Genomic DNA, 16,927 nt, shown 5'->3' on the forward strand with positions numbered 1-16,927 from the left:
ACTCCCCGCCCCCATAGCTTTTTTTGTTGATTGGTTGGGTTGAAACAATCAAGATTGTCTTCTGCTCTGTGAATCTTTTCAAGGTATCTCTATATATTGGTGAATAAAAAAGCAGAGGGCATTTGAGAGTGGTGTGAATTCCAGGATTTCAAGCAAAGTGCAATAACAGCCTGTTTGGATTATAGGTACTGCATTAGCATAAAGATGAATTTTGGAAAATCTGCTGGCTAGCTTTCCCAGTGTCACTTGTAAATGTCTTTTTGTGAAAAGTAAGTGCTAAAGGGCCATTGTAACTGCTCAGGACTTTGGGCCTCAGAAGAGTTGTTATTTTTTAGTCTCTCCTGATTGCCTCCCCTGGCCCATCCAATTCTTTGCCAGTGCATTGGGTTGCCTTGCTCTCCTAGCTCCCTCCCACCCCTGTTTTTCAATCCTTATTTTCTTTCTATTGCCAAGAAAGGCATCAACAGGAGGGAGAACCTTTATAAGTCCTAGCCTAGAGGCTTTTAAACTTGAAACAGCTACTCTTCTTTTTTTATTAAATGGTCATTGGTGTCAGCAATCCTATATGTATGAAAAATAAAAGTGAAAAGATGTCCTCTTATGATTAGTGCCTTTTTGATTTCTACACGTATATTTTCAAGATTATGCAGTTTTATTGTTCTGTGTTAGGGAGCCACTTTTCAAATCTAAGGTGACCAGACTGAGTTGAGAATGCAGTTTGGCGCATGAATAAAATGAGACACAGTGTTCATTTGTCGTTTTATTTTTTAAAAATGAAATATTCAAAGTACTTTTTTGTTTCAAATATCAACACATAATGTTTAACTTTAAATATTTACAGCATGTTGTTGTGATGCTCTGTAGAAAAATGCATGCTTCTGACCTGAAAGCCAGAGCAAAATGCAAAAGACCATTTAACTGCAGCCAGAGAACATGAACCTGTACAGTATCCAGTCACTTTTCAGCACAGGAGTGAGAGCAGGAATACAAAACTGGAACCTATTGTTTCCTAGCAACATGGCTCAAGCCATTATAACACAATTTCCAGTATGATTAGAACCTCTAACTGTTGTTATATAGAAACTGAAAATCTTGGCATACACTGTAAACATCTTTACTTCTCATGAGAAAGTAAGCAGCTAAAAAGAATATTTTTCTGACGTAAAGGCTATACTTCTCTTTTTCACCTTCTCTCTTACTGATGCTTTTGCCAGAAGAATAGTAAAGATTTAGACATTGTCATGAATCATACAAGTAAAATATTTTTCAAGGACACAATCTGATATACTAACATTTATTTAAGAGGTTAAAGTCCACCACTAAATCTAAGGAAAGATTTTTTTAACTGCCAAACACATTTCCTTTGACAAATAATGTAAGATGACAACTGCCAAGACAAAATCCACAGCAAGTTTAACTCTAACTATTTTCAGTTACTGTTTAGGAAGTAATTTCTTCTTATACACAGTAGTATATTTGGTCCTTAATAGCTTTCACATGAAGGACACACTGAACCAGTCACTATTTTGTGGTTGAATTATTTTTTGTTGTTTGTTGTTTTCTGTTTTTTTTTGTTTTGTTTTGCTTTTTTGTTTTTTTTTTTTGTTGGTTTTTGTGTGCTTTTTTTCTTTTTTTCTTTTTTTTTTTTTTGCAGAATAAAGAACCTTACAGAAGGCTGTGGAAGAGCAGTCTGAGATCTGAAGTACTACTCAGGTCAGCTACGTGTATGTGAGTTCCTCCAAGAACACAAGAATGTTGCATCTAATCTGTAGCCTTCAGTTTTTTCCAGAAGCTATAATACATTTCAGTCTCTCCAAAAGTTCCTTTCCACACTTGATTACTGTACTTTTGCTTCCATTACCACTGAACTCCATTACAATTGCCCTTACAGGAACATATCTTTATAAATGCAAAAACTGTCTTGACTCTCTTAGGTGATATTACAGTGGGGCCTGGTCTGGTTAAAAAATTTTTTTCAAAAAAATGAAAAAGAAGAAAAAAGTAGTAGAAACAACATGATAGGATGCTTGAAACTGTGTCAACAGTAATGAAAAAAAAACCTTATGAAAATCAGAATTTAATTGTATACCGCTCTACATAGCATGTGAATTCCAAATTATACATTAAGTTTTCATATATTTGGCTATGTTGTATATATTATATTATATATATAGTCTATATATTATAGATCTTCTAGATAAATTGACAGTAAAGGAACACTTATTTTATACATTATTTTGTTGGGTTAAAAATTAAACCCAATAAAGCCTATTTATATGGTGAGTGTTTTACTAAAAATTAGTATGAATTGGGCTTTATTTCCCTTTCCTTCAGGAGTCATGCTTCTAATCAGTAATGATTAGAATGACAACTAAAAATAAATATATTTAAATGTCTGTTCAACTATGAACTTTTCAGCTCTTTTGGATCTCTAGACTGTAGTGCAAGAGTCAAAACAAAACAAAACAAACAAGTAAAATGGGCCTAACTAGGAAAAAGAAACAATCACGGAGTATTCCCTGCCTCCAGCCCAGAATAGCCTTCATAGGAGAGCCCAACTGCTGTGCTCTCACTCAAGCTGACTTGAATGCTGTGTGGCTGTGTAGTAGTGTCAGCTGCATGTCTTCTGGGTATGAGAAATTCATGTATTTCTCTTTAAAATGCTTTTACTTTCATCAGGAAATGCAAACGAATTGTTCTTTCATTAAACTTCAGAACTACAAGTCAGTAAAGGCATTCTTTGTATTCAGATGAACAGGAAGTGATGTATTCAATATCTCCACGTTCTTATTAAGAAATGACAAATGTTTCTCTTAGATTTACTACTCATTAATGTGCTAACTTTTTGGGTTTTTTCCTCTTTCCTCCAAAAAACTTTGGAAGTGGTAAAGAGAACAGTAATGGTTCAAGGCAGTATTAGAACCACAGCTGTAAGTGACAAAAAGTGCATTTCCTGAATAAAATACAAATATAACTTTAAGAAACCAAAGGCACAAACTAAATAAATATGTATTACAAACTAGAAATACACAGTTCAAGGTAATTACTATTAAGTAAAAGCTTCAAATACTTGTTTCTAATGGATATTTAAAGCAGTTTGAAAATGATACATCATCAGTGAATTGCAAAAACGTATAATTGCTTAAAATATAAGCAAAATAGACTCTAATATTGACATCTTGGATTAGTGATAAAATACATCATCACATTTATGAATGTACTCTATATACAGTTCATAAATCATTTTTCCATTGATTTAAAAGAACATCAGAGGTTCCAGGAACTTAAGGTCCATTTTTAGGCTGGTGTGGAGGTATTCAAATTTTCAACAAGTTTGTGAGTAATTTTAGAATCCTGTCCTGATAAATACTATACCATTAACACAGGCCTGATTCAGGGGAAAAAAACCCCAATAATATGGTTGTAGTCTGGATTAGTAATCTCTTGAGCTGGTGTACTTCCAATTAAAAAGAGAGATGGGTTCATCATGAATTCTCTCTCTCTCAGAATATGTGTGTAAGAATGTGGTTATCCCAACCTGAAGGTTTTGAAAATGAAATGTTTGGATAACACCCTCCCCTGCTGTCTGTGGGTCCTTGCCTTTCTCTCACTCTACTTTGTGTAGTTAGGAGACAGACTCTTTAAAAACCTTAATGTGAGCCTGGATTCTGACTTTGCATATTTTCAAAAAAGACTGTCATCACAAAGCAAGGCACTGACCCCCTACTGCATTTAGGTAGTAGCTGGCAAGAATCCAAACTGCGACATTCCATCACAAATTCTCCTTCAGACACAGCAAATGTCCAGACTCGGTGATGAAAAGTGCTGAAGCTGGCTCAGGGGAATTCTCCACAGGCCACATTGTGCTGTCCTGTATTTTCATTTGTGGTAACTCACAATTGCACAGCAGCTTACAAACTCTTTGTCACTGGGCACAAATCTCCCAGTTCACCAAGGGGCTTCTTGGATGACAGGATTCATACAGATTGAGAAACTGCAGCTGATATTAACACTAATCCTGATCTTTTTTTCTAAAGTTTAAATGATCACAGAACAAAATAACCCTTCCTGGAAAACAGCTATTTTCCTAGGCAGGAGAGATGATTAAATAAAAAATAAATGGGCAAAGACAGAGAACTAAAATAACTATCCATATAAATTATCTTAGTAAAAAATAGTCTGCCTCTCCATAATTAGTGGAAATGTGTTAGGTTGGAAAGGGCTCAATTAAATTTCCTGACTATGGCTGGGAGATGTTCAATACAGAATTGTACATTTGAAAGATAAATCTAAGTGGGGTAAACAACGTGGCAGCAACTTTCGTGATGTTTAGTTTGGTCTTCCCATTGGTACTTTCCTTTCACCTTAGTATTATGTCTATTTTTTTTTTAAGGTTTTGGCTCTTATGAATTTCTGCAGTAGTAGTGAGTGTAATGTATCGACATCACAGGCATGTATGTCTGTGAAAGGCTTTTTTTTTTGTATCAGAATCACACTTGGTAGTAAATTACCTTTCATGTGCACAAAACCATTGGATTAGTGTATAAATACTGAATCACGAATGTGAAACTATGACCAAAACACACCCTATATATAAATGAGAAATTCCTACTTGGGTTAATAAAAGCTATGTTTACATGACACCAATACAGCTGGACAACTGAGTACAAAATACAGTCAAAACAGGTTGGGTGGGAGGAGTTTCATTGGCCAGCTGCCTTGGTATCATGTATACACGAGCAGATAGTGGCAATTGGGTTTGGTGACCACACCCACAGGGAAGTGTGGTAGACAGAACCCAGCCACCACACGCCAAAACACAGCACAACAACATGGCATTTATTTCAACAAGCAAGGAGGAATCATCAGGGAGGAAGGGTAAATGGGTTCTGATTCTAGGAGATGGTGGCCGAGGACATTTTACACTTCTTTCGAAGTTTCCTGTAACAGATCTGGAACACGTGAAAGAGCTGGTAGTCTTTCGAAACACACGGCTCAGATCCTATTGCACCACTTTTCAAATAGCCCGCAAGTTCTGCCAACAGCTGAGTATATAACCTTGTGTCACAACAGAGAACCTCGGGTTCTTACTTTATATTTGAACATATGCATGGCTCAACAAATTGAAAGTGGTGCTTGCTGAAAACTTTTTTTTTTAGTTGTTTGAGTTCTACTTGTGTTATTTTGAATACTGCCACACAAGAACTAAAAATCTGTCATTTCTTAAAGAGTTTAAACAAACAATATTAAAATACCATCTTCTGTCACATTGAAAGGCAGTTGGATATGTTTTTCCTCCATATTTACATATACAGAGTTCTGATCTAGAAAACCAATACAATAAACCATTGTATGTTTTAAAAACAGGCAGTCTTTGGTGACGCAAAGGCAGAGTTTTTTTTGTTACCTCCTGCCTATTTCGCTCTGTCTCATAAAGTGAATATTATTGGCACTGTCAGAAAGTTCTAAATACTGCTCAACAGACAAAACAAAATACCCATCATAACCTTGCACTCTCCCGGTACTCAGCAGCTGCTGTTTCTCCCCCTCTGTCCATGCCCGGATCCCCTCTTCCCCTTCTTGCAGCCTTCTTTGTTCCTTAGTCCAGGCCTGGGCCACGGCACGCTGTCTGGCGATCTCCAACACGTGGTTCTTCTCCTCTTCCACAGTTGTCCCATACCGGATGTTGAAGCACAGAGCCCCATGCTGGAGCTGAATATCTGCAAACCGTCTAGTCCTCCCATTCAACACGGAAGTCATCTGGGACACGGTGACATTGACACCGTTCTCCAGAATGCGCCTCCCCCCAGTGTTACCAATGAGCACCAGGTCTTCCTCCAGAGACCCGAGCTTAATGAAGTAGTGTGTGTCCCTCCCCTCTATGGTAAAATGTAGGTTTTCCAGGTAATGAGCATTGTTGAGAATGGCAGCTAGCCGCCTGCTATCTTCATTGGCTACTCCTATAATATCGGCTGTTACGATGCCATCCTTGATGGCAAATTTTATACCTTTGCCGAAAACAGAAGGGACAGCGGCAAACCTTGGTTGCTTCCCTCCTTCAAGGCACCGTCCATCACCATATGGGGGAGTCATAGGAAGTTGGTCCAAGGAAATGAAATTCCTGAGCTGTTTCTGGAGCTCACATTGAATACCCAGGATGGTCTAGGAAAGAAGAAAGGCACAGAGCAAGTGTAGCAGAGGATTAGCCACTTGTCATATGCTTGGTGATTGCAGAAAGCAAAGGTTTGCCAGGTTGCTTCCCCCTCTCCTTAATTTGCTGGTTTGTGATTTAAAAACAAGCCTAATTTGGAATCTTCACCCGAGTTTTGGAAAGGAAAAGACTAACAGATTTGATTACCTGGCATATATTTCTTGATATCTTGGTGAGTTAAGGGTTAAGCATAAGCAAATATGTTCATATTTGATACCACAGAATCCGAGAGCTAGAAGGCACTTAAGTGGGTCTGTGTGCGTGCTGAGTCGTTTCAGTCATGTCTGACCCTTTGTGACCCTACGGACCATAGCCCATAGCTCCTCTGTCCATGGGATTCTTCAGGCAAGAATACTGGAGTGGGTTGCCATGCCTTCCTCCAGGGGATCTTCCCAACCTAGGGATCAAACCCATGTCTCTTATATCTCCTGTATTGGCAGGTGGGTTCTTTACCACAAGTGCCACCTGGGAAGCTCCCCTCAAACAAAGACATTTTACTTTTTCCAATTCAACAGATACTATCTAGCTGTTTATTACTGGATGTAGAGTAATGTATTAGCCACAGTGAGGTATAAAGAGATGGTATAAGGCATCATTCTTACTTTCAAGTAGCTCATGATCTTATAAATAACAAGGGCAAATCAGCAAGTTCATGGGTCTTTTTATGTGGATTAAAAAAAAGAAAACCACTTTTGGGACTTTCCCGGTGGTCCAATCCTTAAGAATATACCTGCCAATGCAGGGAACACAGGTTTGATCCCTGGTCCCATGCGCTGTGGTGTCTGTGCTCCACAGCAAGAGAAGACCCTGCAACGAGAAGCCTGCCTAACTCAAATGAAGAGTAGCCTCTGCTCACTGCAACTAGAGAAAGACTTTGAGCAACAACAAAGACCCAGAGTGGCCAAAAATCAACATAAATAACTAAAAAACGTCTTTTTACTATGGCAGATTTCAAACATATTAAGAAATAAACGAGAATAATGAACCTCCAGGTGTCCATTTAAAAGCATCAGAAGTTTCTAAAATTTTGCTGAACTTTTTGCAAGACTTTTAATTACAAAAAGCATTTACATGTTATATGTATTTACAAAAAGGGATAAGCCTCTAGTGCCTACTTAGAATTGCCTTTCACTTATAATTTTTTTAATACTTGAATTTTAAGCCCTCCCACCCAAATTTCAGTTTTATTTTGTTAAAGCCACATATATGTGTATATATATATATATATATTTGCAGACACAGATATTCCTCTTTCTTTCATCTGAAAGAAAAAGTTCCTTCTTGCTTCCACTTTGTATCTCATTAAGTGATGGAATTTCCTGCTGAACTTTGAATGTTTTGGTATTCCTATTTTTCCAGAGAGTTTCTAATATTATTTTACTTCATTGCTCTTACATACTTTTTCTTTACTAGAAAAAATTTTTTGACTGCACTGTGTGGCATGCGGGATCCTAGTTCTCTGACCAGGAAATGAGCCTGTGCCTCCTGAAATGCAAGCTCTGAGTCTTAACCACTGGATCATCAGGTAAGTCCCATTTATCAGAATAATTTGTGATTCCCATGCTTCTAATGCACTATGCTCTGATTTATTTTCCAGTTGGAGATCTGATGTTTTATGTCTCTCAGAGAATAATGTTCTCTATATAGAATTCATAGCTACCCATTTTAGAATCATGAAAGTTCAGTTCCACTTTCCTCTTGTCAGTCAACTGCAGCAGTCATCAAGTCACATGTTGGTCTTTTCTTTTCCCAAAGGTCCGATTCTCTGGTCTTTCCCTCATGGAAGCTTTTATCCTACCTCCTCTTTAATCATGGACATTTAAGTGGATAGTCATGAAGACTCAAACAGAAGTAAGCACATATATGTTAATACTATTTCATGGTGTTGGATGCCCTTCTGTTTTTTTCAGCTAAATAGGGATGGTAAAACATTTACTAACCTTTCCAGGATCCCACTCTTGAGTTTTTGTCTGAAGCTGTAAAAGCTCGTAAGTTAATTCCAAATTTTCTAATTCTGGTTTGGGAAATCCAGGTAGTACATTGTGTAACTGGAAACCAAATAGCTCCAACCAACTTCCAATATCTGTGAGACACAAAATTTAAAAGAAAAAAATAATTTTAAAGCCCATACTTTACAACTTTTGTGGAAAGCTTGAAAGATGCCTTTCCTGCCTTTGATATGTTTAGCCAATGGTAAGTTAGGGATAAGCTCTCCTTTATATCATTCACTCTAAAACATCTGATCCTTTCTCTGGGGAAACATTTTGAGTCATGGATAATCATAGAGATTGGCTCAGTTTACTGTGTGGAAATTCTTAATGTGGTAGTGGTATTAAGGCCACACAGACTCTGGTATTAGATTTATTTGATGCAACACAATCCTGATTTTTCTTCTGTGAAATTATTTGTAGAAGCTTTTAGAGTGAAAACTATGAACAGAAAGCTTAAAAGGAAAGAAGAAAATGCACTAGGATGCAAAAGTATCATGTTTTACACCAACGTGTACAGTTCTGTTCACTCTAGAAGACTAAGGAAAAGATTGACTGCACAATAACTTGTGGGCTAGCTGGCAGGAAGAGGAAGCATCTTTACAAAGGCATTGAGATTACGTGATAAACACCATGGAGCGTTTTCTCTTTACTTTAGCATAAAGCATTACGCCATTTAAATACCTGTGGTATATTTGGCAACATCCTGAATTTTGCCAACAGGGTAGTTATTTTCAAAGGAGTAGAGGTTGAATGGTTTAGGAAGGAGGTTCAACTGTTTCCATATGTGATGATTAGGCGTCGTCCATCGACCAGCGATAACATCATAATCCCTTTGCCCCAGGTGCACTAGTTTAGTAAGGAAGTCATAGAGTCCTCCATGAAAACCAATGATGACCTGAAAGTCAGGATAAGTGTCATGATAGATATCTCCATAAGGCGTGTACAGTATCTCTTTGATCACCTGACCCCGACTGCTGAACACGGCTAGTGGGGTGCCTGTATTATCACAGGCTACGTAATATTCTTCACCACTGCTTAGCTCCATGGCAATAAGGTGACCTTGGAGATCATAATACAGGGATGTAATCTCTGAGCTGGTGTGGTTGTACAAATGAGTAACTCTTATGGGGTTGGCAAGGTCTGCATAAAAGAACTGGAGGTGCTGTCCAGGGCTGGACTTACTGGCCACACGTCGCCCAAGCCCATCATAGTAATACTGCACAGTCCAGCCAGAAGCCTTATTGTAGGCTTTCTGCAGCAGACCATTAGAATTATATTCAAATACGTCATTTCCCCTCTGTCTCAGAAAGCCATCTTCATCCATCTTGTACTGAATTTCTCCAAGTCTGGTGATACGATCTCGGAGGTCATATCGGAGAGGAGTAAGACGAGCACTATTCCCATGGCTCAAGAGGTTGATGTTTCCATTCAGATCATAACTATAACGCCACTGGGTTTTATCATTTACAGAAACAGTTTGAAGTTGCCCATCAGCATCATATTCATAGAAGTATCTTGTTATATTTGCATCTACTCCTACTCTGATATCACATATTACCATTCGGCCCATATTATCATATTGAATAGTCATCCAGTAGGCAATTGCCTTTAGGATTTCATACTGGACTTCAATGACTTGTCCACTGGCGCTGAAGATCTTGGTGTGCTTCATCACGGTAGTAGTTATGACCTGATTTAAATCGTAATTAATTACACTGAATTTTCCAAACTGCTCTGTTCGACCAGAGACATCGACGTATCGGTACAGATCTATGGGCAAAGGGGTTTCATTGATCACAGCTTGCATGCTGGTGACACGAAAGTTGTTGTAGCTGTAGTCAAAGCGAGCATTCACCAGGCCTTCTTCACTGAATCTGAAAATCTGGCGCCCAATAAGAGGTCCTGAAGGGGTCAAAATAAAAATCATGAGAACAATGCGAGAGGCTCAATATTGAACAATCAGAAAGTTCTAGTGTTCTTTTTTTTAGTACTGATGTTTTTACATTCAAAATGAAATATTAGAGATTGATGTTCGATATCTAACGCCTGGACATCTCATCTCATAGATATATATTTTCATCACTGTGGTCACCAAATATGAAAAAAAATTAAAATATTGCATATTATAATTATAGAGTAATTTAATTATAGGAACTTCAGAAGTACTAACCCATTCTCAACTACCCAACCAGTAGTTGAAGTGATGAAACTAATATTATAAACATGCTCTCTTTTTATCATTACTGACAAAAATACTTTCAGTTCATTTAACCGGTGCTACAAGGTCAGAAGGTCAGGTTTTGACCAAATCCAGTATTCAAGTAACTGGATTTTGGTATTTTATAAACCCACAGGATGAAATATAATAAAAAATGGTTACTTTTGAAGACATGTTGCCATCAACTGAGGCTTATAGAGGTTACACAAGGCTTGAACTAGTTTCAGTGAGACTGATATCTTTGGGACTTTGAGTGAGACTTTGCATCTTTGGGACAACTTGGTGGTGAGTAGGGATGGGTACTCAGTTAGGCTAGGTACTTAGAGTTCAACTTTCTTGAGGGCAGAGAGAAAGAGAAATGCACTGTATTTTTTAAGGAATTGGCTTTCACACCATCTATCATATACTTTTCATTTTCAGTGGAAGATAATTTGAAACTCAAATTTGGTTGAATTGCATGTCTGTAAGTTAATGCTTCTATCTCAGACTGTGGCCAGTAAAAATTTCCTAAGTCCAGTGTGCTTGTATACATCACCACCCTTTTACCACAAACCTGTTTGCCTGTATCTGATTGTGCAAATGAAGCCATCATGCATCAGATGTATTGTCTTAATCACTCCAGAAGACTCTTCATACGTTAATGTGACCTGGGTGGTATCATAGAGAATCTCGGACAGCCTTGCTTGCTTGGTGTACTTGTACAAAACTCTGCGCCCTGTCCCCAGATGCAGGGTTTGCAGTAGCCGGCCATCTCGACTGTAGTCTTGGATAAAAGAAGTGCTACTGTCTGGTGGGGTGTAGATGTTCCGGTAGTAGCCCACCGAAAGCATGGTTTGCAAGCTGTGGCGCACCATACTAGGCATGGTGACTGAGAGCAGACAATCCGATTGGTCGTACTCAAAGATATAACGCCGCTGGCTATGTAAGAGAAGCATCACAGACTGAAACGAGACAAAGGTAGGACAGCATAATAGTACCACCAAAGTTGATGAGATTAAAGAAAATACCTATTCATCCTTTCAGTACAAAGCTATCAAGCACTTACTGTGTGCTGGGCACTGTGGTGGACCCTAGTGTATACAGTAGTGGCAATAATGTGTCTGTCCTCATGGAATTTACAGATTAATGGAGGAGAAAGACAAATAACCAAACAACTACAATATAGTGTGAAATGTGTTATGACAGAGGAAATTCAAGGGTGCTTATGGGAGGTGGAGGAAGAGCAGCAACCTAGACTTAAGAGGCCAAGAAAGGTGTCCTGGAGACTGTGATATTTACAGTTGAGACCTAAAGGGTGACTAGGCGTGGCCAGATGAAGGCAGGGAGGTGGGTGGGCTGGATGGGGAGAGTACTCCTGACACAGAGCAGAACATTGTGAGTGGCTAGATAAGAAAGAGAACATGTTTTTTTCAAAGAACATGGGGCATTTGGCGTGGCCAGAGCATGGGGATGTTGGAAGGGATGGGTAAATGGCAAGTGATGAAGCCAGTCAGGTAGGCTGGGTTTAGATCACACTGAGCTTTCTAAGCCATGCTAAGGACTTTGGGCTTTTACCTGTTGACAACAAGGGAACCACTGAAAGCAAATGGTTTCAGTGGAAGGAGAGGACACTTGTGGCACTGGAAAAACAATCCAGTTGGTATCTGAGAAAGGTTACTATTGCTTCAATGTGGAGATGAATTGGAGGGAGGGACACGGAGGGCAGGGCATGCCATATATTAAGTATTAGTCACCAAAACTTACTTATTGAGTTCATATAGCAGATGTCTTTCTGAAAAGTAAGTAGTATATAAAATATTATCATTACACTAATCCCCCCTTATCGGCAGTTTTGCTTTCTGAGTCACCCACAGTCAACTGCTGTCTGAAAATATTCAATGGAAAATTCCAGAAATAAACAGTTCCTAAGCTTTAAAATGCATGCTGTTCTGAGTAGTATGATGAAATCTCATGCTGTCCTTCCCAGGATGTGAATCATCTCTTTGTTCAGTGTATCCATGCTATATAAGTTACCTGCCTGATAGTATAGGAAATAACATAGTATATATAGGCTTCTGTACTATTCCCACTTTCAGGCATCCATGGAGGGGTCTTGGAATGTATCCCCTGAGGGCGAGGAGGGACTACTGCATAGATTTACAATTCATGTTTTAAATGATATTAGGGAAACATGCCATTAAAAGTGGAAAATTCTCTGGTTATGCAAGCCCTCTCCCCCAAACTGATCTGTATTTCAGAAAGTTATTTGTTGAGGTATAATGCCATGCATGTAACAGGTGTTTCATTGATATCGGTTTATCTTATTCTAATTTTAAATATAGTCATAAAAGGAACACTGTTTGAAGGAGAACTCAAACCCTATTTTTAATTGAAAAGCATTTAAATTTCATCTTTTAATAAAAATTGCTCACCCCTAGAAATTCTGATGTATCTCCCCAAGGGAGATTTTACCCTTACTTTCTAGAGAATTGGCTTATTAAGCAAAAAGATTTAGTTGAGCTTTCTTTTCTGAAGTTTTGTTATGAAAACAATAGGTATCATCTCATCTTCTAAATATAAACTACATAAATATTTATGAATTACAGAAGCATATATAAGGTACATTTAAATCTTCTAAATATGAAATTATATTCTAATATTGAACATGCTTCTTGAAACTGCATGTCCTCCCTGCTCTTCTGAGAACTGATTTCAAATCACATGTCAATACTGTGAAGTCAAAGTCAGCACTTATTTGCTCATTGGCTTATCCTTTCTTGGTCTTCCACCAGGTACTCTGCCTGGAGCTACAGAGCCGAGTGTGGAAACCCTGTCACCTCATCACCTGCGGATACTCTGCAACTCCAGAAACCCTGCTGAACAGAAGGTGGGAGATGTGGAAGTCTTGCCTGGGCACGAGGACATGAAGGAACCACCCCGTCCTTGACCAAGGCAGAACTCAACAGAACCTGGGGTGAAACTGCTAGGCAGTGCCTCTGCATTACCTCTTTGCTGAAAGCCAGATTTCTCAGCTCCTTTCCACTCTCTTCTGTCAATTTGCCATGAACAAATGACATCTGTCACCTGCGAGGTGGGCCAGGGACAGTCGCCATATGCTTCGCACACATTATCCAGTACCAGCCTGCCTTTTCCAGTTGCTGCACCAGCCTTGCCAAACATTTATAGCACATCACCACTGCATTCTCTCCCTGCTCTCATCTTCCGTGCTGTAGTAAACCACGGCCTGACCCTGTTCCTAGGTGGTGCTGATGCTGTGCTGACCAAGAATGTGGATGACGTGATTAGAAATCTTGTGAATGTAACCGTTATGTTGCCAGAATAGCATTTAGCTCTCACTTGGCTACTTTGTCACTTTGGACAGGCATTGTTATCAGTTTGTTCAAAAACAATACTTCTAAGTTCATCCAACGCCCCCAGCACTGCTATAGAATAAAAGGTCATTTCTTATTAGTCCAAACACTAGAGCGGGAGACTTTGTATTTTCCAAAAAGTTGATTGTGAGAACCGAAATGACTGAGATCATTGTAAAGAAGAAAACTAAAACCATGGCTGCATATTCATTTGAACAGGAGTGGAAATGAGAGATGGGCTTCCCAGGTAGCTCAAACAGTAAAGAATCTGCCTGTAATATGGGAGACTGGGGTTTGATTCCCTGAGTCGGGAAGATCCCCTGGAGAAGGGCATGGCAACCCACTCCAGCATTCTTGACTGGAGAATTCCATGGACAGAGGAGCCTGGCGGGCTACAGTCCATGGGGTCGCAAAGAGTCGGACACGACTGAGCGACCAAAACTTTCAGAAATGAGAGATGGCAGAAATTTGAAAAAGTAAGGCATTTGAGTGACCACCAGATGGCAGTGTGGGGCTACCTGGAAGCACAAGCCAAAGGCTGCATTCTCTCCCTCTAGGCAGCCTTTGAAAATTTCAGCCCCAAAGAGGCAATTTTGTGTAAATGTATCAGACTAAAGCATCTTATTAAATGATTATAAAATATATTTAAATGCATTTAAAATGAAGTTCTTAAGAATGTTTTTAGGAAACGGAAAGATTTACATTTCCTGAAATACAAAATTTTAGCCCCACAAGTCTTCAAAATATAATTAACTCAGGGAAGGCTCATGAATCAAGACAGAGAATTAATGACCACATAGAGAAAATTTAAGAAACAATAATTGATTTTTTTTATTAGAGAAGAGATCATTTAAGCAACCACAGCTATTACCCAAATAATTATTTTTCTCCTAATGGCTACAAACCATTGTGCATGAAAATGATACCCATAATTTTTACTTACTCTAGAGGAAGTCAAATAATTTTTACAAAATTTCTGCACACTGAGGTAAAATATTTGCTGTTTGCTTTTTTCAATATATCATGGTATAGGGATGCCAAGCAAATGTATAAAGGTACAAAGAGAAGTATTTTGAGGTATAAAAAGAGATTTATATTTTTAAAGTTGGAGAACTGTTACTTCAAAATATAGTTCTAGAGCCAGCCTCTTAGTCTTGCTCTGCCCCAGACATAGTGAAAGAATGTTCTAGCAAAGGCCACGATAAAGAGAGGACTAGAAAAGAGCACAGGAGGCGCAGAACTTCATCACCTCCCTGGAAGAGTACCTGTAAATTGGATTTTGGTAAATTGAATATTCTTTCCCTTTTCTTTCTAGAATCACAATTTCAAAAATGCTTTCATTTCCTTCCACCCTTCTGTTCTTTCCTGTTTTAATTCACCTTCAAGTAGCAGTAGGTGCTAGCACTAAGTTTTCCAACTTAATAAATACTAGAATAAATATTAGAATGCATAATTTAAATGGAAAGAAACTTTTATTGAATGACTAGATATGCCAGGTGCTTTATATTAAGTTATTTCATTTAATTGCTGCTTCTATGCAGTGAATTATTATCACTGGTAATAATGTTAATAAAATCAATCTCGTGATAAATGATTTTTGGAAAGTAAAGAACCATTCCATAATTATGGGTTTTGTAGGCTCTGAGTTTTGCATAATAGCATTGCTTAAGTCAAGGGGCTACCTGGTAATCAGAGAACAAATTAAATGTAAGATTCAGAGAGGGAGAAAAGTCAACTGAAAGGCACAAGTGGTTTGGCTCAGCTCACTGGTCAATAAACGAGTTTGGGGCGTTGCTGGGGCTTTTCTCCATACATTACTCTGTGTCAATAAGGTCTTATTTCTGTCCACTGCAGACACTGACAGTCTCAGAGAGTTTCTTTGTTTTGTTTTTAAAGAATTATTGCCAAGTAAGTTTCTACAGCCAAAAGAATTTAAGTGAAAAAAAAGAAGAATTCATATGAAATTTGCTTCACATGATTCTTTGCTGAAATAACTGTGATGAAGTAATCAGTTAATTCAGAAAAGGGAAACAATAAAATTCTTCATTAATGTCAGAGAAGAGGCTAAATAACTGAACTTTAAGTTTCAACAAGCTTTTCTGTCACTGTATAGACAGTTTAAAGGGAAAGATTTATGAGACCTAGAAGCAATTGTCTATAGGCAGTTAGCTCAGCAGCCAGACTGCGGCGCTAATGAGGTTAAGGCTCTGAGTTCAAACCTATAAATATTCCTGTGGGATCTTAGTTCCCCAACCAGGGATTGAACCTGGGGCCTTGGCAGCGAAAGCGTGGCATCCTAACCACCGAACTGCGAGGGAAGTCCCTCAAAGCTGTACATACTCCTAAGGCATGTCAGCTCCTTCACTAGTCACATGTAGACCTCTGGGAGGATCAGAGCAAACAAATCCTCATTCTTGAAAAAACTAATCAGCCTATATTCTGCTAGTAATCAGTGGCACCTTTTTCTTTTTCTTTTTTTTTTTTATATAAGGTCCTCTTACATGCCTTGCCTCTGTGAACATACAACAAATATTTGGATTCAGTTAATTTTGTAGTAAGTTTAGCACTTTGTGGACATTAGTCGTATGATTTTGCCAATCATTCTTGTTACCAAAATTGAAAAGAGAAAACATCCACTCTATAAGATTCAGATGTTCCCAGTGTAGAGTGCGGATTAGAGATTTCATCGATTTCTTCAGCAGAAAAGGACAGGGGGTACAGACAGCAAAGGACTCAGTCTTTTACTCTGGCTCCCAAGTGGAGTTCTGCTTTATCTCCTAGACATTTCTAATTTGGCAAGTTTCCCAGTGACTGACTCTGGGAAACAGTACAATGGTTTTATAATCACACACAACCCCTGGCACACTTTAAAAAAAGCTTTCAGGGATATATCAGAAAGGCTTAGCATTATTTGGTGCAAACAGTGAAATTTCACCACGTGAGTTATGAGCACCCATGACTTTTCTAAGAGCTTCTAGGGGTTAATCCATACTGACTCCCCTTGAAACCTCAGGGGAAAACGTTTTTCAGTTTTCCCAGAAATTAATTCAGGACTAATGAACTGAGTTGAAAGGATAGATTTAGGGGAAAAGAGACAGCATCTTAGGATGTCAGAAATTGAGATGGCAGACAGAGATCAATTTCTCTTGTTGTCTTC

The 16,927-nt window shown here is 38.6% G+C and overlaps 1 protein-coding gene and 1 long non-coding RNA gene across 2 annotated transcripts in view; one reads left to right on the plus strand and one right to left on the minus strand.

Moving 5' to 3' along the window:
• Positions 1–4,380: 4,380 nt before the first annotated feature.
• The window catches only part of TENM1 (teneurin transmembrane protein 1), an 899,404-nt gene continuing 886,857 nt past the window's right edge, over positions 4,381–16,927 (minus strand). Inside the window, exons 31-34 of the mRNA XM_070290794.1 lie at positions 10,974–11,361; positions 8,884–10,104; positions 8,152–8,294; positions 4,381–6,162 (exon numbers count right to left, since the gene is read on the minus strand). Coding sequence (XP_070146895.1) covers positions 5,404–6,162; positions 8,152–8,294; positions 8,884–10,104; positions 10,974–11,361 — 2,511 coding nt within the window. The 3' untranslated portion in view covers positions 4,381–5,403. The remainder of the gene's footprint in view (positions 6,163–8,151; positions 8,295–8,883; positions 10,105–10,973; positions 11,362–16,927) is intronic.
• On the plus strand, positions 4,914–15,361 carry LOC138930480 (uncharacterized). Its single transcript, XR_011446198.1, has 3 exons — positions 4,914–7,736; positions 7,967–8,062; positions 13,192–15,361. It is a non-coding gene; the product is annotated as an uncharacterized lncRNA (long non-coding RNA).

Source organism: Ovis canadensis, chromosome X, assembly GCF_042477335.2.
Source record: "Ovis canadensis isolate MfBH-ARS-UI-01 breed Bighorn chromosome X, ARS-UI_OviCan_v2, whole genome shotgun sequence".
Lineage (NCBI taxonomy): Eukaryota > Metazoa > Chordata > Mammalia > Artiodactyla > Bovidae > Ovis > Ovis canadensis.